Source organism: Oncorhynchus tshawytscha, unplaced genomic scaffold (genome assembly GCF_018296145.1).
Source record: "Oncorhynchus tshawytscha isolate Ot180627B unplaced genomic scaffold, Otsh_v2.0 Un_scaffold_1874_pilon_pilon, whole genome shotgun sequence".
Classification (NCBI taxonomy): Eukaryota; Metazoa; Chordata; class Actinopteri; order Salmoniformes; family Salmonidae; genus Oncorhynchus; species Oncorhynchus tshawytscha.
In genome coordinates this window covers 131,757-158,433 of record NW_024609604.1, presented here as the reverse complement: position 1 = coordinate 158,433, position 26,677 = coordinate 131,757, and the positions used below count along the sequence as shown (strand labels likewise).

Below are 26,677 nucleotides of genomic sequence, written 5' to 3'. Positions count from 1 at the left end.
GTACTAAACCTTCCTCCACCTGACAAGCCTCCAATCTAGTACTAAATCTTCCTCCACCTGACAAGCCTCCAATCTAGTACTAAACCTTCCCCTACCTGACAAGCCTCCAATCTAGCACTAAACCTTCCCCTACCTGACAAGCCTCCAATCTAGTACTTTTATTTTTTATATTTTTTATTTCACCTTTATTTAACCAGGTAGGCTAGTTGAGAACAAGTTCTCATTTACAACTGCGACCTGGCCAAGATAAAGCATAGCAGTGTGAGCAGACAACACAGAGTTACACATGGAATAAACAATTAACAAGTCAATAACACAGTAGAAAACAAAGGGGGAGTCTATATACAATGTGTGCAAAAGGCAGGAGGAGGTAGACGAATAGTTACAATTTTGCAGATTAACACTGGAGTGATAAATGATCAGATGGTCATGTACAGGTAGAGATATTGGTGTGCAAAAGAGCAGAAAAGTAAATAAATAAAAACAGTATGGGGATGAGGTAGGTGAAAATGGGTGGGCTATTTACCAATAGACTATGTACAGCTGCAGCGATCGGTTAGCTGCTCAGATAGCTGATGTTTGAAGTTGGTGAGGGAGATAAAAGTCTCCAACTTCAGCGATTTTTGCAATTCGTTCCAGTCACAGGCAGCAGAGTACTGGAACGAAAGGCGGCCAAATGAGGTGTTGGCTTTAGGGATGATCAGTGAGATACACCTGCTGGAGCGCATGCTACGGATGGGTGTTGCCATCGTGACCAGTGAACTGAGATAAGGCGGAGCTTTACCTAGCATGGACTAAACCTTATACCCCACCTGACAAGCCTCCAATCTAGTACTAAACCTTATACCCCACCTGACAAGCCTCCAATCTAGTACTTCTAGCTATAATGGCTTTCCCCTCCACAGTGATCTTAGTCTGGGTTGTCATGGTTTTCCCCTTCACAGTGATCTTAGTCTGGGTTGTCATGGCGTTCTCCTTCAGTGATCTTAGTCTGGGTTGTCATGGTGTTCCCCTCCACAGTGATCTTAGTCTGGGTTGTCATGGCGTTCCCCTCCACAGTGATCTTAGTCTGGGTTGTCATGGTTTTCCCCTCCACAGTGATCTTAGTCTGGGTTGTCATGGCGTTCCCCTCCACAGTGATCTTAGTCTGGGTTGTCATGGCGTTCCCCTCCACAGTGATCTTAGTCTGGGTTGTCATGGCGTTCCCCTCCACAGTGATCTTAGTCTGGGTTGTCATGGCGTTCCCCTCCACAGTGATCTTTGTGTTGGTTGTCATGGCGTTCCCCTCCACAGTGATCTTAGTCTGGGTTGTCATGGCGTTCCCCTCCACAGTGATCTTAGTGTTGGCTGTGAGAGAATTATTAAATGTGTCCTGTTCTACTAGTGCTGAGGAATCCCAGGATTTGTTCTCATATTAAAGACGTATTTATGGCAACGTCATCAATTCTTAAATCATTGCAGAATCAGTAACTGTCTAGTTCTCCCTGAAGAAAGTGTCTCCTCTACTCCAATGGGTGCTGTTTTCTGCCTCCCCCTGCTGGTAAAAAGGTGCAATTACATTTCAGAATCATCAGCCATCCACCAACACATACACCTCATTCAAGCAAGGTAAATAACTTGCATAGAGACGTTATATTCAACTCCCTTTGGTAACATTTGAATTGGTCCACATTGCAGTTATTCCTTATTTATCACTAAAAAAACGAAATGATAAACATCAGAAAAGAATGACTGGCCCAAGGGATATCCACTGAACAGAACATTAGGAACATCTTCCTATTATTGAGTTGCAAACCCTTTTTGCCTTCAGAACAGCCTCAGTTTGTCGTGACGTGGACTCCACGAGGTGTCGAACACGGGCCGGCATCCCTGTGCAACATGATCATTCCAATGCTTCACACAGTTGTCAAGTTGGCTGGATGTCCTTTGGGGGGGTGGATCATTCCTGGCACCTACCACCATACTCCGTTTAAATATGTCATCTTTCCCCATTCACCCATTGAATGGTACACAGTCCATGGTTTCAATTGTCTCAAGGCTTAAAAATCCTTAACATGTCTTCTCCCTATCATCTACACCAGGGCGGCCCAACCCTCTTCCTGGAGATTTATTGTATTGTAGGTTTTCAGTCTAACCCTAATTTAGCATATCTGATTCAAAATCAAATCAAATCAAATCAAATTCAGCTAGTTAAGGTCTTGTTGAGCTGCTAATTAGTAGAATCAGATGTGTTAAATTAGGGTTACTAGTCCAACACTCTAACCGCTAGGCTACCCTGCCTCTAACCGCTAGGCTACGCTGCCTCTAACCGCTAGGCTACGCTGCCTCTAACCGCTAGGCTACCCTGCCTCTAACCGCTAGGCTACCCTGCCTCTAACCACTAGGCTACCCTGCCTCTAACCACTAGACTACCCTGCCTCTAACCACTAGGCTACCCTGCCTCTAACCACTAGGCTACGCTGCCTCTAACCACTAGACTACCCTGCCTCTAACCACTAGACTACCCTGCCTCTAACCACTAGGCTACCTGCCTCTGACCACTAGGCTACCCTGCCTCTGACCACTAGGCTACCCTGCCTCTAACCACTAGGCTACCCTGCCTCTAACCACTAGGCTACCCTGCCTCTAACCACTAGGCTACCCTGCCTCTAACCACTAGGCTACCCTGCCTCTAACCACTAGGCTACCCTGCCTCTAACCACTAGGCTACCCTGCCTCTAACCACCAGGCTACCCTGCCTCTAACCACTAGGCTACCCTGCCTCTAACCACTAGGCTACCCTGCCTCTAACCACCAGGCTACCCTGCCTCTAACCACCAGGCTACCCTGCCTCTAACCACCAGGCTACCCTGCCTCTAACCACCAGGCTACCCTGCCTCTAACCACTAGGCTACGCTGCCTCTAACCACTAGGCTACCTGCCTCTAACCACTAGGCTACCCTGCCTCTAACCACTAGGCTACCTGCCTCTAACCACTAGGCTACCCTGCCTCTAACCACTAGGTTACCTGCCTCTGACCACTAGGCTACCCTGCCTCTAACCACTAGGCTACCCTGCCTCTAACCACTAGGCTACCCTGCCTCTAACCACTAGGCTACCCTGCCTCTAACCACCAGGCTACCCTGCCTCTAACCACTAGGCTACCCTGCCTCTAACCACTAGGCTACCCTGCCTCTAACCACTAGGCTACGCTGCCTCTAACCACTAGGCTACCCTGCCTCTAACCACTAGGCTACCCTGCCTCTAACCACTAGGCTACCCTGCCTCTGACCACTAGGCTACCTGCCTCTGACCACTAGGCTACCCTGCCTCTGACCACTAGGCTACCCTGCCTCTAACCACTAGGCTACCCTGCCTCTAACCACTAGGCTACCCTGCCTCTAACCACTAGGCTACCCTGCCTCTAACCACCAGGCTACCCTGCCTCTAACCACTAGGCTACCCTGCCTCTAACCACCAGGCTACCCTGCCTCTAACCACCAGGCTACCCTGCCTCTAACCACCAGGCTACCCTGCCTCTAACCACCAGGCTACCCTGCCTCTAACCACCAGGCTACCCTGCCTCTAACCACTAGGCTACGCTGCCTCTAACCACTAGGCTACCTGCCTCTAACCACTAGGCTACCCTGCCTCTAACCACTAGGCTACCCTGCCTCTGACCACTAGGCTACCCTGCCTCTAACCACTAGGCTACCCTGCCTCTAACCACTAGGCTACCCTGCCTCTAACCACTAGGCTACCCTGCCTCCTAACCACTAGGCTACCCTGCCTCTAACCACTAGGCTACCCTGCCTCTAACCACCAGGCTACCCTGCCTCTAACCACTAGGCTACCCTGCCTCTAACCACTAGGCTACCCTGCCTCTAACCACCAGGCTACCCTGCCTCTAACCACCAGGCTACCCTGCCTCTAACCACCAGGCTACCCTGCCTCTAACCACCAGGCTACCCTGCCTCTAACCACCAGGCTACCCTGCCTCTAACCACCAGGCTACCCTGCCTCTAACCACCAGGCTACCCTGCCTCTAACCACTAGGCTACGCTGCCTCTAACCACTAGGCTACCCTGCCTCTAACCACTAGGCTACCTGCCTCTAACCACTAGGCTACCCTGCCTCTGACCACTAGGCTACCCTGCCTCTGACCACTAGGCTACCCTGCCTCTAACCACTAGGCTACCCTGCCTCTAACCACTAGGCTACCCTGCCTCTAACCACCAGGCTACCCTGCCTCTAACCACCAGGCTACCCTCCTCTAACCACTAGGCTACCTGCCTCTAACCACTAGGCTACGCTGCCTCTAACCACTAGGCTACCCTGCCTTTAACCACTAGGCTACCCTGCCTCTAACCACTAGGCTATCCTGCCTCTAACCACCAGGCTACCCTGCCTCTAACCACTGCCTCTAACCACTAGGCTACCTGCCTCTAACCACTAGGCTACCCTGCCTCTAACCACCAGGCTACCCTGCCTCTAACCACCAGGCTACGCTGCCTCTAACCACCAGGCTACCTGCCTCCCCATCTAACATTATACCTTTGTGTAAAAGGTTATTCCATAAACAACCTGGGATATTATTATATCTACATTTAATTTTTCATTACAGGAACAAAAGTGAAGAAACTTTGGCCAAACTTCAGTTTTATTGCATTTATTCAAATACCATTTAAACAATTCAAACTCTTTATTCCATCGTCTTCATTTCACACAGGTCAAATCTGTGACGTGTCATTTTGATTGGCTGACAGCCGTGATATATCAGACATTATAAACTGGGTGGTTGTAGCCCTGAATGCTGATTGGCTGACAGCCGTGATATATCAGACATTATAAACTGGGTGGTTGGAGCCCTGAATGCTGATTGGCTGACAGCCGTGATATATCAGACATTATAAACTGGGTGGTTGGAGCCCTGAATGCTGATTGGCTGACAGCCGTGATATATCAGACATTATAAACTGGGTGGTTGGAGCCCTGAATGCTGATTGGCTGACAGCCATGATATATCAGACATTATAAACTGGGTGGTTGGAGCCCTGAATGCTGATTGGCTGACAACCGTGATTTATCAGACCGTATAGCACAGGTATGACAAAAACATGTATTTTTACAGCTCTAATTACATTAGTAACCCGTTTATAATAGCAATAAGGCACCTTTAGGGGGTTTGTGGTAATATGGTCAAGACAGGATTGAATGGCCAATATGACCATCTAGAATCAATACTAACTATCTATTTTACAACTGATACTACATCTAAATGATGAGTGGAAATAGGGGAATTATCAATGACTTAACACACCATTTAAACCAGTCAAATCGCAGATTTCCCAGGGAGCCGTTTTCTAATTAAGCAATAAGGCCCGGGTGCTTTGATACACGGCGTCTCCTACTACCGAACAGGACCGTGATTAGAGGGAAACATCACGTTGTGTTTTTGACACAGGGGCCACCACCTGACACAGGGGCCACCATCTGACACAGGGACACTGAGGAGTGACACCAAACAAACAGCCCTGGGTAGAGGGGCTCTGTAAATGTGGTGTAGAATGTGTGCAGGTGAGTCAGTGTATCAGAACAGACCTTGTAGAAAGACATAGTGCCGGCTGGCCAGTCCAGATACAGTCCTACTCTGTTGGACGGGGGGGAGGAGGAGGGGGAAGGTATGGTAGTGAGCTTACTATTGATCCAGGCCATGTAATGGTCACCACAACAGACCAGACACCAGGCTTTGTCACTAGGTCCAAGCCCACTGTCATCACCCCTTCCTGACCTATTGATTCCTTTATATGTCACACCGATATGAGCTCCTCTCCCACTCCACTCTACCTCCCAGTAACAGCGCCCTGACAGACCCTCTGTACACAGCACCTGGTCGAAATCCTGAAATCTCTCCGGGTGATCAGGATACGGCTGCTCCTCGGTCCTCCATGTCACCGTTCTGTTCTCCTCAGACAGAGAGAGGTTTCTGTTTGCTGTGTTCGGGTCCAGTGAGAGCACACAGCCATCTGATGGGGGAGACCAGGACACAAATTACAAATCATCATCATATCACAATGATAATGTTTCTAGGTGTTAAAGAGCCCCATCAGAATGATAATGTTTCTAGGTGTTAAAGAGCCCCATCAGAATGATAATGTTTATAGGTATTAAAGAGCCCCATCAGAATGATAATGTTTATAGGTATTAAAGAGCCCCATCAGAATGATAATGTTTATAGGTATTAAAGAGCCCCATCAGAATGATAATGTTTCTAGGTATTAAAGAGCCCCATCAGAATGATAATGTTTCTAGGTATTAAAGAGCCCCATCAGAATGATAATGTTTCTAGGTATTAAAGAGCCCCATCAGAATGATAATGTTTCTAGGTATTAAAGAGCCCCATCAGAATGATAATGTTTCTAGGTATTAAAGAGCCCCATCAGAATGATAATGTTTCTAGGTGTTAAAGAGCCCCATCAGAATGATGTTTCTAGTGTTAAAAGAGCCCCATCAGAATGATGTTTCTGAAACAATAATCCCAACAGAGCGAGGTCCTGTTAGTCCACACACACACACACACACACACGCTCTGAAAAACGATCTTTCTTCGAGTCAACTTGAAATAAGACTAACAGGATTTTTTTCTTCACAGCAGTCAACACTCACATTTTCTAAGCCCGTGTTTTATTGTGTACTGTCCTCCATGTTCCACACTGTAGGGGGTAAGAAGAACAGACAGTCAACGTCCACACAAGGTCACCACATCACACCGTCCAGGTCGTGGTAAGTGTGTTTGGCTTACAGTACATGTAATTAGCATAACTAACCTGATAGGTCAGAATCATGTCTTACAGTACACATATATTAGCATAACTAACCTGATAGGTCAGAAACATGTCTTACAGTACGCCTACATTAGCATAACTAACCTGATAGGTCAGAATCATGTCTTACAGTACACATACATTAGCATAACTAACCTGATAGGTCAGAAACATGTCTTACAGTATATGTAATTATCATAACTAACCTGATAGGTCAGAAACATGTCTTACAGTACATGTAATTATCATAACTAACCTGATAGGTCAGAATCATGTCTTACAGTACACATACATAACTAACCTGGTAGGTCAGAAACATGATAATTACATATACAGTAAGACATGTTTCTGACCTATCAGGTTGGTTATGCTAATTTATGTGTACTGTAAGACATGTTTCTGACCTATCAGGTTGGTTATGCTAATTTATGTGTACTGCAAGACATGTTTCTGACCTATCAGGTTGGTTATGCTAATTTATGTGTACTGTAAGACATGTTTCTGACCTATCAGGTTGGTTATGCTAATTTATGTGTACAGTAAGCCATGTTTCTGACCCATCAGGTTAGTTATGATAATTTACATGTACTGTAAGACATAACTAACCTGATAGGTCAGAAACATGTCTTACACTATGTCACTCAACATAACATGGACTGTCATAAACCCTCTACATACTTGAGTTTCTCCAGTCTGCAGTGTGGATCCTCCAGTCCAGCAGAGAGCAGTCTGACTCCTGAGTCTCCTAGGTGATTGTAACTCAGATCCAGCTCTCTCAGGTGTGAAGGGTTTGACTTCAGAGCTGAGGCCAGAGAAGCACAGCCTTCCTCTGTGACTTCACAGAATGCCAACCTGCAGAGAGTTGTAACATGATTCCAAAAGCACACAGCTATTCTATGGTGGTGAACATAGACTGGCTGTTGTATCCATGTGTACATATATATTCATAATATCATTACTGTGGTGTTATTTGCATTATATCCGCAATACAGCATCTGATTGGGAACCACTGGCCTATGGCCAATCAGATGTTGTTTTGATGTTTGGCCATATGCCAGTGGTTCCCAAACTTCAACACGGCATCTGATTGGCCATATGCCAGTGGTTCCCAAACTTCAACACGGCATCTGATTGGCCATATGCCAGTGGTTCCCAAACTTCAACACGGCATCTGATTGGCCATATGCCAGTGGTTCCCAAACTTCAACACGGCATCTGATTGGCCATATGCCAGTGGTTCCCAAACTTCAACACGGCATCTGATTGGCCATATGCCAGTGGTTCCCAAACTTCAGTACGGCATCTGATTGGCCATATGCAAGTGGTTCCTAAACTTCAATATGGCACCTGATTGGCCATATGCAAGTGGTTCCTAAATTTCAACACGGCATCTGATTGGCCATATGCCAGTGGTTCCCAAACTTCTACACGGCATCTGATTGGCCATATGCCAGTGGTTCCCAAACTTCAACACGGCATCTGATTGGCCATATGCCAGTGGTTCCCAAACTTGGGGTCGGGGGATGGGGTCCCCTGATAAAATGTGTAATATTTAAAACTGAATGTTCGTTCTCTTCAGATGGGTCTAGAATTCAATCTGTGAGTGTCACAATGCCCTCATGGCTTTCAGGACCTAAACTTAAAGACCGAGCGCAGTCACAATTCTGTTTTTCCCCCCTGTGTTTCAGATCATATTGTACAACAGAGGTGTTTGATATCACATCGTACAACAGCCGATTTAAACTAAGAGTGTAAAACTGTGGAGAAAAAAAACCTGATCCATGTTATTTCCTGATAGTTGGTTGGTTGAAAATACAATGTACAACTGAACATTTCTGATCAGCAGGTTGGCATGGGCGGGAGTTTGGGCTTTCCATTGTGACATCACCATGCGGGAAAATTGGTTAATAGGACCAATAACAAAAGAGAGTTTCTAAAAACCTCTCTGCCAATCACAGCGCTGTCATGTCATCGTTAATATGTTGCGATCACAAGGAAATCACCGCTCTCCTTTTGTTGCTTGTAATGTGAAGACAGGTCAAGTCAACAAATCAACGTGCCTTCGTAAAGCTACACCATTCATAGTTATTGGACTCAAATATAGACAAACTAGATCGGCACAACAATTACAATATTTGATGTGAAATTATCACAGCGTTGCTTGTAAAAATGAAATTAAAAAATAAAAGTTTAAAAAGTAACAGCTTCATCATAAGTGTCAGTCAAGACACAGATTTATATCTGAGTTTGTTCATTGACAGATGTGGTGAACTGTTATCACCTAAATACAGGAGAACTGACCTCAGAGTCTCCAGTTTACATGGTGAATCCCCCCGTCCAGCAAAGAGCAGCTTCACTCCTGAATCCAGCAGGTCATTGTTACTCAGATCCAGCTCTCTCAGGTGTGAGGAGGAACTGAGAGCTGAGGCCAACACTTCACAAGATGCTTCTGTGAGTTGACAGCCAGAGAGACTGCAGATACAGAGGCAATACATGAGGTTTCCTCTGAGTTTACAGCCAGAGAGACTGCAGATACAGAGGCAATACATGAGGTTTCCTCTGAGTTTCACAGCCAGAGAGACTGCAGATACAGAGGCAATACATGAGGTTTCCTCTGAGTTTCACAGCACTTGATGGTAAATTACAAACTCTGAAGATAAAACCTGTTGGATTACTCAAAACAAAGTCATTCAACCGGCAAACGAGCCTTTTACACTTGTAGAATGTCTCTCATGTCGTTACTACAGATGTCCTGATCACTCCGTCGTCGTAGAGAATGTTCCTGCTCGGCAGGAAATGGAAACTTGTAATGTATTCAAGGTTTTAAAAAGGCTTTTAAAGTTTGTAACTTCCACTTTAAAACGTCAGACTTGATTTACCCGAACGGAGAAAAAAGGAGAAAGCGCCACAAAAACATTAATTATAATAATTCTCATCATCATTTCCTGTTTCTGTAGGGATTTTTTGTTTTGCTGTGAGAAACTGGTCGAATTAAGACAGCACATCTGTATGTGTTGGGATCGCTTCAGGGACATCAACTTGAGGGAATATGACTGCAGTGTTGCCTAGGGAATATGACTGCAGTGTTGCCTAGGGAATATGACTGCAGTGTTGCCTAGGGAATATGGCTGCAGTGTTGCCTAGGGAATATGACTGCAGTGTTGCCTAGGGAATATGACTGCAGTGTTGCCTAGGGAATATGACTGCAGTGTTGCCTAGGGAATATGGCTGCAGTGTTGCCTAGGGAATATGACTGCAGTGTTGCCTAGGGAATATGACTGCAGTGTTGCCTAGGGAATATGACTGCAGTGTTGCCTAGGGAATATGGCTGCAGTGTTGCCTAGGGAATATGACTGCAGTGTTGCCTAGGGAATATGACTGCAGTGTTGCCTAGGGAATATGACTGCAGTGTTGCCTAGGGAATATGACTGCAGTGTTGCCTAGGGAATATGACTGCAGTGTTGCCTAGGGAATATGACTGCAGTGTTGCCTAGGGAATATGACTGCAGTGTTGCCTAGGGAATATGACTGCAGTGTTGCCTAGGGAATATGACTGCAGTGTTGCCTAGGGAATATGACTGCAGTGTTGCCTAGGGAATATGACTGCAGTGTTGCCTAGGAATATGACTGCAGTGTTGCCTAGGGAATATGACTGCAGTGTTGCCTAGGGAATATGGCTGCAGTGTTGCCTAGGGAATATGGCTGCAGTGTTGCCTAGGGAATATGGCTGCAGTGTTGCCTAGGGAATATGGCTGCAGTGTTGCCTAGGGAATATGGCTGCAGTGTTGCCTAGGGAATATGGCTGCAGTGTTGCCTAGGGAATATGAATGCAGTGTTGCCTAGGGAATATGACTGCAGTGTTGCCTAGGGAATATGAATGCAGTGTTGCAGTGTTGCCTAGGGAATATGACTGCAGTGTTGCCTAGGGAATATGACTGCAGTGTTGCCTAGGGAATATGACTGCAGTGTTGCCTAGGGAATATGACTGCAGTGTTGCCTAGGGAATATGACTGCAGTGTTGCCTAGGGAATATGACTGCAGTGTTGCCTAGGGAATATGACTGCAGTGTTGCCTAGGGAATATGACTGCAGTGTTGCCTAGGGAATATGACTGCAGTGTTGCCTAGGGAATATGACTGCAATATGTGTTGCCTAGGGAATATGGCTGCAGTGTTGCCTAGGGAATATGACTGCAGTGTTGCCTAGGGAATATGACTGCAGTGTTGCCTAGGGAATATGACTGCAGTGTTGCCTAGGGAATATGACTGCAGTGTTGCCTAGGGAATATGACTGCAGTGTTGCCTGGGAATATGGCTGCAGTGTTGCCTAGGGAATATGACTGCAGTGTTGCCTAGGGAATATGACTGCAGTGTTGCCTAGGGAATATGACTGCAGTGTTGCCTAGGGAATATGACTGCAGTGTTGCCTAGGGAATATGGCTGCAGTGTTGCCTAGGGAATATGACTGCAGTGTTGCCTAGGGAATATGACTGCAGTGTTGCCTAGGGAATATGGCTGCAGTGTTGCCTAGGGAATATGACTGCAGTGTTGCCTAGGGAATATGACTGCAGTGTTGCCTAGGGAATATGACTGCAGTGTTGCCTAGGGAATATGACTGCAGTGTTGCCTAGGAATATGACTGCAGTGTTGCCTAGGGAATATGACTGCAGTGTTGCCTAGGGAATATGGCTGCAGTATGGGGAATATGACTGCAGTGTTGCCTAGGGAATATGGCTGCAGTGTTGCCTAGGGAATATGACTGCAGTGTTGCCTAGGGAATATGACTGCAGTGTTGCCTAGGGAATATGGCTGCAGTGTTGCCTAGGGAATATGGCTGCAGTGTTGCCTAGGGAATATGGCTGCAGTGTTGCCTAGGGAATATGGCTGCAGTGTTGCCTAGGGAATATGAATGCAGTGTTGCCTAGGGAATATGAATGCAGTGTTGCCTAGGGAATATGAATGCAGTGTTGCCTAGGGAATATGAATGCAGTGTTGCCTAGGGAATATGACTGCAGTGTTGCCTAGGGAATATGACTGCAGTGTTGCCTAGGGAATATGACTGCAGTGTTGCCTAGGGAATATGACTGCAGTGTTGCCTAGGGAATATGGCTGCAGTGTTGCCTAGGGAATATGGCTGCAGTGTTGCCTAGGGAATATGGCTGCAGTGTTGCCTAGGGAATATGGCTGCAGTGTTGCCTAGGGAATATGGCTGCAGTGTTGCCTAGGGAATATGGCTGCAGTGTTGCCTAGGGAATATGGCTGCAGTGTTGCCTAGGGAATATGAATGCAGTGTTGCCTAGGGAATATGAATGCAGTGTTGCCTAGGGAATATGAGTGCAGTGTTGCCTAGGGAATATGAATGCAGTGTTGCCTAGGGAATATGAATGCAGTGTTGCCTAGGGAATATGAATGCAGTGTTGCCTAGGGAATATGAATGCAGTGTTGCCTAGGGAATATGAATGCAGTGTTGCCTAGGGAATATGAATGCAGTGTTGCCTAGGGAATATGAATGCAGTGTTGCCTAGGGAATATGGCTGCAGTGTTGCCTAGGGAATATGGCTGCAGTGTTGCCTAGGGAATATGGCTGCAGTGTTGCCTAGGGAATATGAATGCAGTGTTGCCTAGGGAATATGGCTGCAGTGTTGCCTAGGGAATATGAATGCAGTGTTGCCTAGGGAATATGAATGCAGTGTTGCCTAGGGAATATGAATGCAGTGTTGCCTAGGGAATATGAATGCAGTGTTGCCTAGGGAATATGAATGCAGTGTTGCCTAGGGAATATGAATGCAGTGTTGCCTAGGGAATATGAATGCAGTGTTGCCTAGGGAATATGAATGCAGTGTTGCCTAGGGAATATGAATGCAGTGTTGCCTAGGGAATATGAATGCAGTGTTGCCTAGGAATATGAATGCAGTGTTGCCTAGGGAATATGAATGCAGTGTTACCTAGGGAATATGAATGCAGTGTTGCCTAGGGAATATGAATGCAGTGTTGCCTAGGGAATATGAATGCAGTGTTGCCTAGGGAATATGGCTGCAGTGTTGCCTAGGGAATATGGCTGCAGTGTTGCCTAGGGAATATGAATGCAGTGTATGAATGCAGTGTTGCCTAGGGAATATGAATGCAGTGTTGCCTAGGGAATATGAATGCAGTGTTGCCTAGGGAATATGAATGCAGTGTTGCCTAGGGAATATGAATGCAGTGTTGCCTAGGGAATATGAATGCAGTGTTGCCTAGGGAATATGAATGCAGTGTTGCCTAGGGAATATGAATGCAGTGTTACCTAGGGAATATGAATGCAGTGTTACCTAGGGAATATGAATGCAGTGTTACCTAGGGAATATGAATGCAGTGTTACCTAGGGAATATGAATGCAGTGTTACCTAGGGAATATGAATGCAGTGTTACCTAGGGAATATGAATGCAGTGTTACCTAGGGAATATGACTGCAGTGTTACCTAGGGAATATGACTGCAGTGTTACCTAGGGAATATGACTGCAGTGTTACCTAGGGAATATCATAGTTTTCAAGTGAGGTACACTGCATTTTCTAGTGTCCATTTGGGGTCATGTGCAGAAACAGTTTGGTCCTACCCTGTCATATGCTAATGAGGCCCGTGGGAACCTGTTTTTAAATGTGATTTCTAAGGATCCTCACTTAGCTGCTTTGCTGCCTCGTATGTTGCTTGTAAATGTGAAGACACGTCAAGTCAACAAATCAACATGCCTTTATAAAGTTAAAACTATTCATAGTTATTGGACTCACGTATTGACAAACTAGATTGAACAACAATTACAATATTTGTCAAAAAATGTCAAAGTTTAAAAAGGACCAGCTGTATAAGTGTCAGTCAAGAGACAGTGAGGTGTTGGATATATTGAGTTTAATGCTGAGTTTGTTTATTAACAGATGTGGTGAACTGTTATCACCTAAATACAGGAGAACTGACCTCAGAGTCTCCAGTTTACATGGTGAATCCCCCCGTCCAGCAAAGAGCAGCTTCACTCCTGAATCCAGCAGGTCATTGTTACTCAGATCCAGCTCTCTCAGGTGTGAGGAGGAACTGAGAGCTGAGGCCAACACTTCACAAGATGCTTCTGTGAGTTGACAGCCAGAGAGACTGCAGATACAGAGGCAATACATGAGGTTTCCTCTGAGTTTACAGCCAGAGAGACTGCAGATACAGAGGCAATACATGAGGTTTCCTCTGAGTTTACAGCCAGAGAGACTGCAGATACAGAGGCAATACATGAGGTTTCCTCTGAGTTTACAGCCAGAGAGACTGCAGATACAGAGGCAATACATGAGGTTTCCTCTGAGTTTCACAGCAGTTGATGGTAAATGACAAACTCTGAAGATAAAACCTGTTGGATTACTCAAAACAAACAATCCAACCGTATTACTGACTTTAGGATCTCCAGTCTCCAGATTGAATCTTCTAATCTAGGAGAGACATGTTGCACTATTGAGTCTCCGAGATGATTGTCACTCAGGTCCAGCTCTCTCAGGTGGTTGGGGTTTGACCTCAGAGCTGAGACCAGGGCAGCACAGCCTTCTTCTGTAACTCCACAGCCTGATAGCCTGCAGGGTCATTCCATATGAAAATCAATCAATATAGCCTGCAGGGTCATTCCATATGAAATCAATCAATATAGCCTGCAGGGTCATTCCATATGAAATCAATCAATATAGCCTGCAGGGTCATTCCATATGAAATCAATCAATATAGCCTGCAGGGTCATTCCATATGAAATCAATCAAAATTGGCTGTTTTTGTCCTCTACCTTTTACTTGAACAAAAATGTCCAATCATGTACAGTACAGCTGTTAGAGACCCATTTTAGACGCCCCCCCCCCCGTTCAAACATGAGACACCCATATCCTCTCATCACTGATAAAGATGGAACATTTATTTAGATACCATTCTACATCTTATAAAACAGTTTTCTCAAACTGTGGATCACTTATTGAACAAGAAGTGGGGTACTGACTTCAGAGTCTCCAGTTTACATTGGGGATTCCCCAGTCCAGCAGAGAGTAGCTTCACTCCTGAATCCTCCAGGTCATTGTTACTCATGTCCAGCTCTCTCAGGTGTGAGGGGTTTGAGCTGAGAGCAGAGACCAACAGGTCACACGATGCTTCTATGAGTTGACAGTCAGCAAGTCTGCAGATACAGAGTGGATCCATGAGAGGTTGTATTAATGTTAGTGTAAGTTTAGCTTTCCCTGCTAGTGTAAACCTGTGTTACTTTTGAATGTCATAGTGAAGTTGATAATACCAGTATGGCGCTATAGTAAAATTGTGCGCCGGCCCTTTAAGGTTTGTCAGTTGTCAAACAGTTGGCACCAGTTCTTAATTATACTATGGCTGGTCCTGTATCAGGCACGTCCTCTGTCAGGCGCGTCCTCTGTCAGGCGCGTCCCCCTTTCTGGACAGGGACCCAGCTATATTTGTCCTTATCAGACGTGTCCAGGGACCCAGCTATATTTGTCCTCTATCAGACGTGTCTCCTTTCTGGACAGGGACCCAGCTATATTTGTCCTTATCAGACGTGTCCAGGGACCCAGCTATATTTGTCCTGTATCAGACATGTCTCCATTCTAGACAGGGACCCAGCTATATTTGTCCTTATCAGACGTGTCCAGGGACCCAGCTATATTTGTCCTGTATCAGACATGTCTCCTTTCTAGACAGGGACCCAGCTATATTTGTCCTGTATCAGACATGTCTCCTTTCTAGACAGGGACCCAGCTATATTTGTCCTTATCAGACATGTCTCCTTTCTAGACAGGGACCCAGCTATATTTGTCCTGTATCAGACATGTCTCCTTTCTAGACAGGGACCCAGCTATATTTGTCCTTATCAGACATGTCTCCTTTCTAGACAGGGACCCAGCTATATTTGTCCTGTATCAGACATGTCTCCTTTCTAGACAGGGACCCAGCTATATTTGTCCTTATCAGACATGTCTCCTTTCTAGACAGGGACCCAGCTATATTTGTCCTGTATCAGACATGTCTCCTTTCTAGGGACCCAGCTATATTTGTCCTTATCAGACATGTCTCCTTTCTAGACAGGGACCCAGCTATATTTGTCCTTATCAGACATGTCTCCTTTCTAGACAGGGACCCAGCTATTTTGTCCTGTAGACATGTCTCCTTTCTAGACCCAGCTATATTTGTCCTTATCAGACATGTCTCCTTTCTAGACAGGGACCCAGCTATATTTGAGTATTACATGTCTCCTTTCTAGACAGGGACCCAGCTATATCTGAGTATCTACAGTTACATGTCTCCTTTCTAGACAGGGACCCAGCTATATCTGAGTATCTACAGTTACATGTCTCCTTTCTAGACAGGGACCCAGCTATATCTGAGTATCTACAGTTACATGTTACATCTCCTTTCTAGACAGGGACCCAGCTATATCTGAGTATCTACAGTTACATGTCTCCTTTCTAGACAGGGACCCAGCTATATCTGAGTATCTACAGTTACATGTCTCCTTTCTAGACAGGGACCCAGCTATATCTGAGTATCTACAGTTACATGTCTCCTTTCTAGACAGGGACCCAGCTATATCTGAGTATCTACAGTTACATGTCTCCTTTCTAGACAGGGACCCAGCTATATCTGAGTATCTGTCTCCTTTCTACAGTTACATGTCTCCTTTCTAGACAGGGACCCAGCTATATCTGAGTATCTACAGTTACATGTCTCCTTTCTAGACAGGGACCCAGCTATATCAGTATCTACAGTTACATGTCTCCTTTCTAGACAGGGACCCAGCTATTACATGTCTGACAGGGACCCAGCTATCTGAGTATCTACAGTTACATGTCTCCTTTCTAGACAGGGACCCAGCTATATCTGAGTATCTACAGTTACATGTCTCCTTTCTAGACAGGGACCCAGCTATATCTGAGTATCTACAGTTACATGTCTCCTTTCTAGACAGGGACCCTCCTTTCTAGCTATATCTGAGTATCTACAGTTACATGTCTCCTTTCTAGACAGGGGGACCCAGCTATATCTGAGTATCTACAGTTACATGTCTCCTTTCTAGACAGGGACCCAGCTATATCTGAGTATCTACAGTTACATGTCTCCTTTCTAGACAGGGACCCAGCTATATCTGAGTATCTACAGTTACATGTCTCCTTTCTAGACAGGGACCCAGCTATATCTGAGTATCTACAGTTACATGTCTCCTTTCTAGACAGGGACCCAGCTATATCTGAGTATCTACAGTTACATGTCTCCTTTCTAGACAGGGACCCAGCTATATCTGAGTATCTACAGTTACATGTCTCCTTTCTAGACAGGGACCCAGCTATATCTGAGTATCTACAGTTACATGTCTCCTTTCTAGACAGGGACCCAGCTATATCTGAGTATCTACAGTTACATGTCTCCTTTCTAGACAGGGACCCAGCTATATCTGAGTATCTACAGTTACATGTCTCCTTTCTAGACAGGGACCCAGCTATATCTGAGTATCTACAGTTACATGTCTCCTTTCTAGACAGGGACCCAGTTACATATATCTGAGTATCTACAGTTACATGTCTCCTTTCTAGACAGGGACCCAGCTATATCTGAGTATCTACAGTTACATGTCTCCTTTCTAGACAGGGACCCAGCTATATCTGAGTATCTACAGTTACATGTCTCCTTTCTAGACAGGGACCCAGCTATATCTGAGTATCTACAGTTACATGTCTCCTTTCTAGACAGGGACCCAGCTATATCTGAGTATCTACAGTTACATGTCTCCTTTCTAGACAGGGACCCAGCTATATCTGAGTATCTACAGTTACATGTCTCCTTTCTAGACAGGGACCCAGCTATATTTGAGTATCTACAGTTACATGTACATAATCACCTGTCATAAGTACAGGTGTGCACCATGAATACACAACTCAATACTTTTTATGATCAATTTCTATTTTTTTTTTTTTAAAGAAGCTTTTGTTTATTATTTGAATAGAAAATCTAGTCAGCCAGTGAAAAATACTGCTAGACTTACCAGTATAGTGTGATGTGAGTGATATTTCCCAGAATACTTACAGAGCCTTCCTGCAGACTCTCACAGCTGGGAGCAGTCTCCTACGCCCCTCCTGCGAGGTCTTGTATTTCTTCAGGTCAAACACCTCCAGAAGCTCGTCTGATATCTGCAGCATGTAGGCCAACGCTGAGCAGTACGTAAGTGGCAGGTTTTTGGATCTTTTCTCTGACCTCATGTATTTTTCGATTTCCTGCTGTACTGAATGGGTTTTCATCTCTATCAGACAGTGGAAGAGATTGATGCACCTCTCGGGGGACATGTTGGCATTCTGCATCATCTTCAGGGATCGGATCGTTTTCTTGGCACTCTCTGGACTGCTTTCTGTCTGTGTCACCAGACCTCGTAGGAGTTTCTGATTGGCTGCCAGTGACATGCCATGAAGGAAGCGGACGACAAGGTCCAGATGTCCAGTCTTACTCTCCAAGGCTTTATTCGCAGTACTCTTCAGCAGCTCATGTACGGTTATCTCTTCAGACGTGACTCTAGTCGCCTGGAGGAAAGGCTTCAGTTCATCCATGTTCTTGGTTGTGTAACAATGGTACATGTAGACAGCAGAGAGAAACTCCTGAACGCTCAGATGAACAAAGCAGTAGACCACTCTCTGAAACAACACAGACTCCTCTTTAAAGAATTGTGTGCACACGCCCGAGTACACCGAGGCTTCTTTGACATCAATGCCACACTCTTTCAGGTCTTCTTCATAGAACATCAGATTACCCTTCTCCAGACGTTCAAACGCCAGCTTCCCCAGCTTCAGGAGAACTTCCTTATCAGACTCCAGGAGCTCCTGTTGATCCATTTCGTCTTTTCCATGACACTTCTGGTTCTTCGGGCTGGTGTGAATGAGCACGAAGTGTGTGAACGTCTCAGTCAGAGTCTTGGGCATCTCTCGTCTCTCGTCTGACCTCGACATGTGTTCAAGGACGGTTGCAGAAATCCAACAGAAAGCTGGCATGTGACACATGACGTGGAGGCTCCTTGATGTCTTAATGTGGGAGATGATTCTGTTGGCCAGGTCCTCATCATCACGGAATCTTTTCCTGAAGTACTCCTCCTTCTGTTGGTCATTGAACCCTCGTACCTCTGTCACCTGGTCGACACACTCAGAGGGGATCTGATTGGTTGCTGCTGGTCGGGAGGTTATCCAGAGGAGAGCCGAGGGAAGCAGATTCCCCTTGATGAGGTTTGTCAGCAGAACATCTACAGACGATGTCTGTGTGACATCAGACATCATTTTGTTGCACTGAAAATCCAATGGAATTCTGCTTTCATCCAAACCATCAAAGATGAACATCGCTTTACAGGCAGCGAGTTTCTCTGCATTGACTATATCTAGTTCTGGGTGGAAGTCATGGAGAAGTCTCAGAAGACTGGACTGGAGATCTTTGATCAAGTTCAGCTCCCGGAACGGAAGCACAAATATGATCTCCACATCTTGGTTTGCCTTCCCTTCAGCCCAGTCGAGGATGAACGTCTGCACAGAGACTGTTTTTCCGATGCCAGCGATGCCCTTGGTCAGCACAGTTCTGATGCTTCTCTCCTGGCCAGCTAAGGGTTTAAAGAGGTCATTGCAGTGGATTGCTGTGTCGCGTGAGGTCGGTGTCCTGCATGCCGTCTCTAGGTGCCACATCTCATGTTCATCGTTAACCCCTTCACTCTCTCCCTCTGTGATGTACAGCTCTGTGTAAATCCTGATGAGGGGGGTTTGACTCCCTGCTTTTCCCAGGCCTTCTGTCACACATTCATACCTCCTCTTCAGACTGTCTTTATGGTTTACTATAGCTCTCTGCAGGCTGACATCCACTGAAAGAGAAGACAGCAACATCCAGCCAACTTCACACAACTGTGGGAAGCATTGGAGTCAACATGGACCAGCATCCCTGTGGAACGCTTTCTACACCTTGTAAAAGCCCAATATTTTGTCCAGTCAGTGTACATGGTTTGGTCCAATGAAACATGAGCTTAATGAGCAAATGTCTTACTGTTTTCAGAGCCTCTCCCTTCATCGTTGGGTTCAGCCCGTTGCAGTAGAACTGGACGTGTCCTGGATCTCTTTCTACACCGAGGACAGCCATAGTGTCCTGACGGAGCAGGCTGCTCCCAGTGTCTGGTGATGCACTGTCTGCAGAACCTGTGTCCACAGGTGATAGAGACTGGATCTGTCAGCACCTGCTCACACACTGCACACCTAGACTGATCCTCTGACAGAGGAGACCATCCACTACACACACACACACACACACACACACACACACACACACACACACAGATGTTAATACTGCTACTTGTGCAGAAACAGAGAAAATATAGGACATAACTCCACGTACGTACACACACACACAGACCACTGCTGTGTTATTCGTACTTCTCTCTCTCTGCTCAGACTATTCACTTTACTACCTGAACATAGCCGGCACAGTGCATTCTACATAGTGTATTTCATAGTACTCTGTATATCATTCTACATAGTGTATTTCATAGTACTCTGTATATCATTCTACATAGTGTATTTCATAGTACTCTGTATATCATTCTACATAGTGTATTTCATAGTACTCTGTATATCATTCTACACATCTTCGTGCTTTATTATTATTTAACTGTCTATTTGTCCACAGTGTTTGACTGTCTATTTGTTGTGTTTGACTGTCTATTTGTCCACAGTGTTTGACTGTCTATTTGTCCACAGTGTTTGACCGTCTATTTGTCGACACAGTGTTTGACTGTCTACTTGTTGTGTTTGACTGTCTATTTGTTGTGTTTGACTGTCTTATTTGTCCACAGTGTTTGACTGTCTATTTGTCGACACAGTGTTTGACTGTCTATTTGTCCACAGTGTTTGACTGTCTATTTGTCCACAGTGTTTGACTGTCTATTTGTCCACAGTGTTTGACTGTCTATTTGTCCACAGTGTTTGACTGTCTATTTGTCCACAGTGTTTGACTGTCTATTTGTCCACAGTGTTTGACTGTCTATTTGTCCACAGTGTTTGACTGTCTATTTGTCCACAGTGTTTGACTGTCTATTTGTCCACAGTGTTTGACTGTCTATTTGTCCACAGTGTTTGACTGTCTATTTGTCCACAGTGTTTGACTGTTTTTGTCGACATTGTTTGATTAGTATTATTGATCACAGTGAGAGAAGCTGTCAAGTAAACATTTAGTAGTAGTGTTGTAGTAGTAGTAGTAGTTTGTAGTAGTAGTAATAGTGTTGTGTAGTAGTAATAGTGGTTGTAGTAGTAGTAGTAGTAGTAGTGGTGTTTGTAGTGGTTGTAGTAGTAGTAATAGTGGTTAGTAGCTGTCTAGTTAGTAGTAGTGTTTGACTGTAGTAGTTGTCCAGTAGTGTTTGACTGTAGTAGTAGTAGTAGTGTTTGTAGTAGTTTATTTGTCGATCACAGTGTTTGACTGTCTGTCACACAGTGTTGTGAGGAAGGCGCAGTGTTGCCTGACTGTCAACCTCAGGAGGCTGTTTGACTGTCTATTTGTCACAGTGTTTGACTGTCTATTTGTCACACAGTGTTTGACTGTCTGTTTGTCCAGTGTTTGACTGTCTATTTGTCCACAGTGTTTGACTGTCTATTTGTCCACAGTGTTTGACTGTCTATTTGTCCACAGTGTTTGACTGTCTAAAGTCCACAGTGTTTGACTGTCTACTTGTCCACAGCGTTTGACTGTCTACTTGTCCACAGTGTTTGACTGTCTATTTGTCCACAGTGTTTGACTGTCTATTTGTCGACACAGTGTTTGACTGTCTATTTGTCCACAGTGTTTGACTGTCTATTTGTCCACAGTGTTTGTGCCTTGTTTTTAGCTCCTTACTGACTTATTGTTCCAATATTATTAGTATTATTGATCACAGTTGAGAGGAAGCTGGCAAGTAAACATTTAGTAGTAGTGGTTGTAGTAGTAGTAGTAGTGGTTGTAGTAGTAGTAATAGTGGTTGTAGTAGTAGTAATAGTGGTTGTAGTAGTAGTAATAGTGGTAGTAGTAGTGGTAGTAGTGGTTGTAGTAGTAGTAGTAGTAGTGGTTGTAGTAGTAGTAGTAGTAGTGGTAGTAGTGGTTGTAGTAGTAGTAGTAGTGGTTGTAGTAGTAGTAATAGTGGTTGTAGTAGTAGTAATAGTGGTTGTAGTAGTAGTAGTAATAGTGGTTGTAGTAGTAGTAGTAATAGTGGTTGTAGTAGTAGTAGTAATAGTGGTTGTAGTAGTAGTAGTAATAGTGGTTGTAGTAGTAGTAGTAGTAGTTGTAGTGGTTGTAGTAGTAGTAGTAGTGGTTGTAGTAGTAGTAATAGTGGTTGTAGTAGTAGTAATAGTGGTTGTAGTAGTAGTAATAGTGGTTGTAGTAGTAGTAGTAGTGGTTGTAGTAGTAGCGGTTGTAGTAGTAGCAGTAGTAGTGGTTGTAGTAGTAGCGGTTGTAGTAGTAGTGGTTGTAGTAGTAGCGGTTGTAGTAGTAGTAGTAGCAGTAGTAGCGGTTGTAGTAGTAGTGGTGGTTTTTGTAGTAGTAGCAGTAGTAGTGGTTGTAGTAGTAGCGGTTGTAGTAGTAGTGGTTGTAGTAGTAGTAGCAGTAGTAGTGGTTGTAGTAGTAGCGGTTGTAGTAGTAGCAGTAGTAGTGGTTGTAGTAGTAGCGGTTGTAGTAGTAGCAGTAGTAGTGGTTGTAGTAGTAGCAGTAGTAGTAGTGGTAGTGGTTGTTGTAGTAGTATCAGTAGCAGTAGTAGTGGTTGTAGTAGTAGTAGCAGTAGTAGTGGTTGTAGTAGTAGTAGCAGTAGTAGTGGTTGTAGTAGTAGCGGTTGTAGTAGTAGCAGTAGTAGTAGTAGTAGTGGTCGTTGTAGTAGTAGCAGTAGTAGTGGTGGTTGTAGTAGTAGCGGTTGTAGTAGTAGTGGTTGTTGTAGTAGTAGCAGTAGGAGTGGTGGTGCCAGTGATTTTGGCCCAGGGATGTTTGTAGTCACACAGTATCAAACATGAGGTCTCATTTACTCGTAGTTCAGATATGGAAGTAAAATGTTCATCTTACCTGTTAGCTTCCGTGTCAAGTTCCCCCGAGAGACTCATTTTAGAGCACTGGCCCCTAAACAGAGATCCAGCATAGTGGTTAACACAGTGACAGCTCAATATTGAATGAGAATAGTTCTCTATTATTCATAACGTTCTCTTAGAAATCAAACATTTACTAAAACAGACACATCCAAATAGTCTGGTGATTTAAATCACGTGTACATGTAGTCATGACTTCTAATGATCACCTCTTCTCCATTCCTGCCAGGGTTGAATCGGATCCGCGGTAACCTCGGTGTTTAGGCGGTGTCAGAGGTGTAGCTGCTTTGTAGCTGTCAAATCAACAAGCGTCTCTACATTTTATACCTATCGCCGGAATTGTCATTGGATGTGCAGAGTTGAATTTATATAAATCCCTTGCATCCGTTTTTCAAGTTCAAACACGGTCGTCCGTGATGTAATCTACACCTCGATTAGGCTGAAATAAATCCTTATTGTTAAAAAAAAAAAATGTTTTTAACGAGAGTCATTTCTATATAGCCTACACTTTCTTGTTCTGAACTTCTAACGCAGGATGGGTGAGTTCTCTCGTTTCTGGGTTGGGCAAAATCTGGGAATTCTATATCCGGTCTAACGCGTGTGTAATGGTCCAGCTGTTCTATATCCGGTCTAAAGCGTGTAGTATGGTCCATTTGTGGTATGGTCTTTTATCAAAAGAAATATCGTAAACCAAGAGCAAGACCTGTTGTAACGTACCTCGGTTCGAATCCGAGAAGGGGAAAAACAGCCACATCTACAGCCTGGCACTCTGCAGTCAACCCGAGCTGCTCTTGGTTATTCTAGCTTGACTTGCGTTTCCACTGCCGCAATATTATTAACAATGTCATGTTGCTATCTAACCAATGTGACTGTGCTGTTATCTTCGCTAATGTTGAAATGGTAGAAAATCATTTGGCTACAACTAGAAAGATGTTGTAGAAATATCCCCCTAGTGGATATAAACTACACAAGACTTCCTCTGGGTGGAATGTAAACGAGTTGAACCGAGTGGAAGTTGTAGCCGCCTTGTGGTTTGTAGTTTACAAGCCTGCTAGAGTTGGTCAGCCGCAGGCGGACGAGCAATAATATGCACCGTTTGTAGTGCGGATGAGTTGAACTAACCTGAACTGGAATCAACGTGAAGGTAATTAGCTTTAGAAAACCCCTGAGTAGATCTAGTGCTTCGTAGGATAGCCCTCTGGTCTTACTGGAGCGAATAATAACTCATCACGGTGTCTTTAAACCATCCATCTCCTTCTATCGTGTCGCTTTGTTCCAACAGGTCACGTTATGCTATTAAGGAATTGTAGGGGAATAAAATGACGTAGCATCAGCCTAATAATAACAATGTTAAGAAAAGTATGGTCAATGGTTTCATACTAAATTACACGAAGCAGGAGCTTATTGTCATTTTTTAAAAACGAAAATATATAGAGATTAACAAATTGTAAAATAACAATGATGTAGAAATATATGAACAATATGTTTTTGAATTTGACTCGTCCATGAGCGATTACTGCCATTTTGTATGACTGAACTGTACCTGTCCCAGGTGAAATAGACTGTTAGGTCTGAGTGGTTGTCATTCACTTTACTAAAATAAAACCATACATTTAATTTCCGTACACATTTTACAATAACCCTGGCAGAATTCTTACCTTAGCTTGAATTCACAACCAGAATATGTCAAGTCAATGAGATATGTCCTTCCCGATGACGAGTGCTCAGTATCTATGTTCTAGATACAGTCGATCTTTGAATGCAATCATATCTGGTCAAAGTCCAGTGACTCAACACCATAGTATAGCATAAACCTAACAGGTGTTTAACCTGTGGGCAGAAAAAGCCATGGTGCACTATGAAATAGTTTATAATTAAGGATGGATACAGTTTCAACATATCTCTAATTGTAAAGTACAGTATATACCCAACGACCACTGAGCATTCCAGCTAATGTAACAAAGTAAAGAAATTCTAAGAATCATATGAACACTCATGTTCTTGTTAATAAATCTGACTAGACAATACATATTACATTCTGATTGGTTAATGTTGGGACTAGACAATACATATTACATTCTGATTGGTTAATGTTGGGACTAGACAATACATATTACATTCTGATTGGTTAATGTTGGGACTAGACAATACATATGACATTCTGATTGGTTAATGTTGGGACTAGACAATACATATTACATTCTGATTGGTTAATGTTGGGACTAGACAATACATATTACATTCTGACTGGTTAATGTTGGGACTAGACAATAGATATGACATTCTGATTGGTTAATGTTGGGACTAGACATTCTGATTGGTTAATGATATTACATTCTGATTGGTTAATGTTGGGACTAGACAATAGATATTACATTCTGACTGGTTAATGTTGGGACTAGACAATAGATATTACATTCTCTGTTAACGTTGGGACTAATGTTGGGACTAGAGCAATACATATTACATTCTGATTGGTTAATGTTGGGACTAGACAATAGATATTACATTCTGATTGGTTAATGTTGGGACTAGACAATAGATATTACATTCTGATTGGTTAATGTTGGGACTAGACAATAGATATTACATTCTGATTGGTTAATGTTGGGACTAGACAATAGATATTACATTCTGATTGGTTAATGTTGGGACTAGACAATAGATATTACATTCTGATTGGTTAATGTTGGGACTAGACAATAGATATTACATTCTGACTGGTTAATGTTGTGACTCCCTCCAGGTATTGTCCCTCCAGGTATTACCCCTCCAGGTATTACCCCTCCAGGTATTATCCCTCCAGGTATTAACCCTCCAGGTATTACCCCTCCAGGTATTACCCCTCCAGGTATTGTCCCTCCAGGTATTATCCCTCCAGGTATTACCCTCCAGGTATTGTCCTCCAGGTATTACCCCTCCAGGTATTATCCCTCCAGGTATTATCCCTCCAGGTATTGTCCCTCCAGGTATTATCCAGGTATTACCCTCCAGGTATTATCCCTCCAGGTATTATCCCTCCAGGTATTATCCCTCCAGGTATTATCCCTCCAGGTATTATCCCTCCAGGTCCAGGTATTATCCCTCCAGGTATTATCCCTCCAGGTATTAGGTCCCTCCAGGTATTAACCCTCCAGGTATTATCCCTCCAGGTATTGTCCCTCCAGGTATTATCCCTCCAGGTATTATCCCTCCAGGTATTATCCCTCCAGGTATTAACCCTCCAGGTATTATCCCTCCAGGTATTATCCCTCCAGGTATTATCCCTCCAGGTATTATCCCTCCAGGTATTATCCCTCCAGGTATTATCCCTCCAGGTATTATCCCTCCAGGTATTATCCCTCCAGGTATTATCCCTCCAGGTATTATCCCTCCAGGTATTATCCCTCCAGGTATTATCCCTCCAGGTATTTGTCCCTCCAGGTAGTATCCCTCCAGGTATTATCCTCCAGGTATTAACCCTCCAGGTATTGTCCTCCAGGTATTATCCCTCCAGGTAGTATCCCTCCAGGTATTATCCCTCCAGGTATTATCCCTCCAGGTATTATCCCTCCAGGTATTATCCCTCCAGGTATTATCCCTCCAGGTATTATCCCTCCAGGTATTATCCCTCCAGGTATTATCCCTCCAGGTATTGAATCCCTCCAGGTTCTATCCCTATAAATATCCCATTTGGATTGACAGGTTTAACATTTAACCCTCCAGGTAGTATCCCTCCAGGTATTAACCCTCCAGGTATTAACCCTCCAGGTAGTATCCTCCAGGTAGTATCCTCCAGGT

General features: G+C 44.3%; 1 protein-coding gene across 8 annotated transcripts; it reads right to left on the bottom strand.

Annotated features, from left to right (window-relative positions):
- Positions 1 to 4,944: 4,944 nt before the first annotated feature.
- On the bottom strand, positions 4,945 to 25,201 carry LOC112262011 (NLR family CARD domain-containing protein 3-like). 8 transcript variants are annotated; one of them, XM_042316205.1, is made up of 12 exons: positions 24,556 to 25,201; positions 24,020 to 24,190; positions 22,878 to 22,931; positions 19,854 to 20,092; positions 17,874 to 19,674; positions 14,794 to 14,967; positions 14,210 to 14,383; positions 13,752 to 13,922; positions 9,105 to 9,275; positions 7,482 to 7,655; positions 6,646 to 6,692; positions 4,945 to 6,005 (listed from the first exon to the last, which is right to left on the bottom strand). In XM_042316205.1, the coding sequence occupies exons 3-12, from the start codon at positions 22,913 to 22,915 to the stop codon at positions 5,422 to 5,424; spliced, it is 3,573 nt and encodes a 1,190-aa protein (XP_042172139.1). In that variant the 5' UTR covers positions 22,916 to 22,931; positions 24,020 to 24,190; positions 24,556 to 25,201; the 3' UTR covers positions 4,945 to 5,421. The 8 variants fall into 8 exon arrangements, with proteins under 8 accessions (XP_042172139.1, XP_042172143.1, XP_042172138.1 ...); XM_042316209.1 differs by having other exon boundaries at positions 19,854 to 20,002; XM_042316204.1 differs by lacking the exon at positions 24,020 to 24,190.
- Between the last annotated feature and the right edge of the window lie 1,476 nt (positions 25,202 to 26,677).

Coding starts and splice junctions, on each gene's coding strand:
- LOC112262011 (XM_042316203.1), bottom strand. Junction 20,093..22,877: donor CTTGACACGGAAGCTAACAG/GTAAGATGAACA, acceptor GTGTGTGTGTAG/TGGATGGTCTCCTCTGTCAG. Junction 14,384..14,793: donor TGTAAACTGGAGACTCTGAA/GTCAGTACCCCA, acceptor ATGACCCTGCAG/GCTATCAGGCTGTGGAGTTA.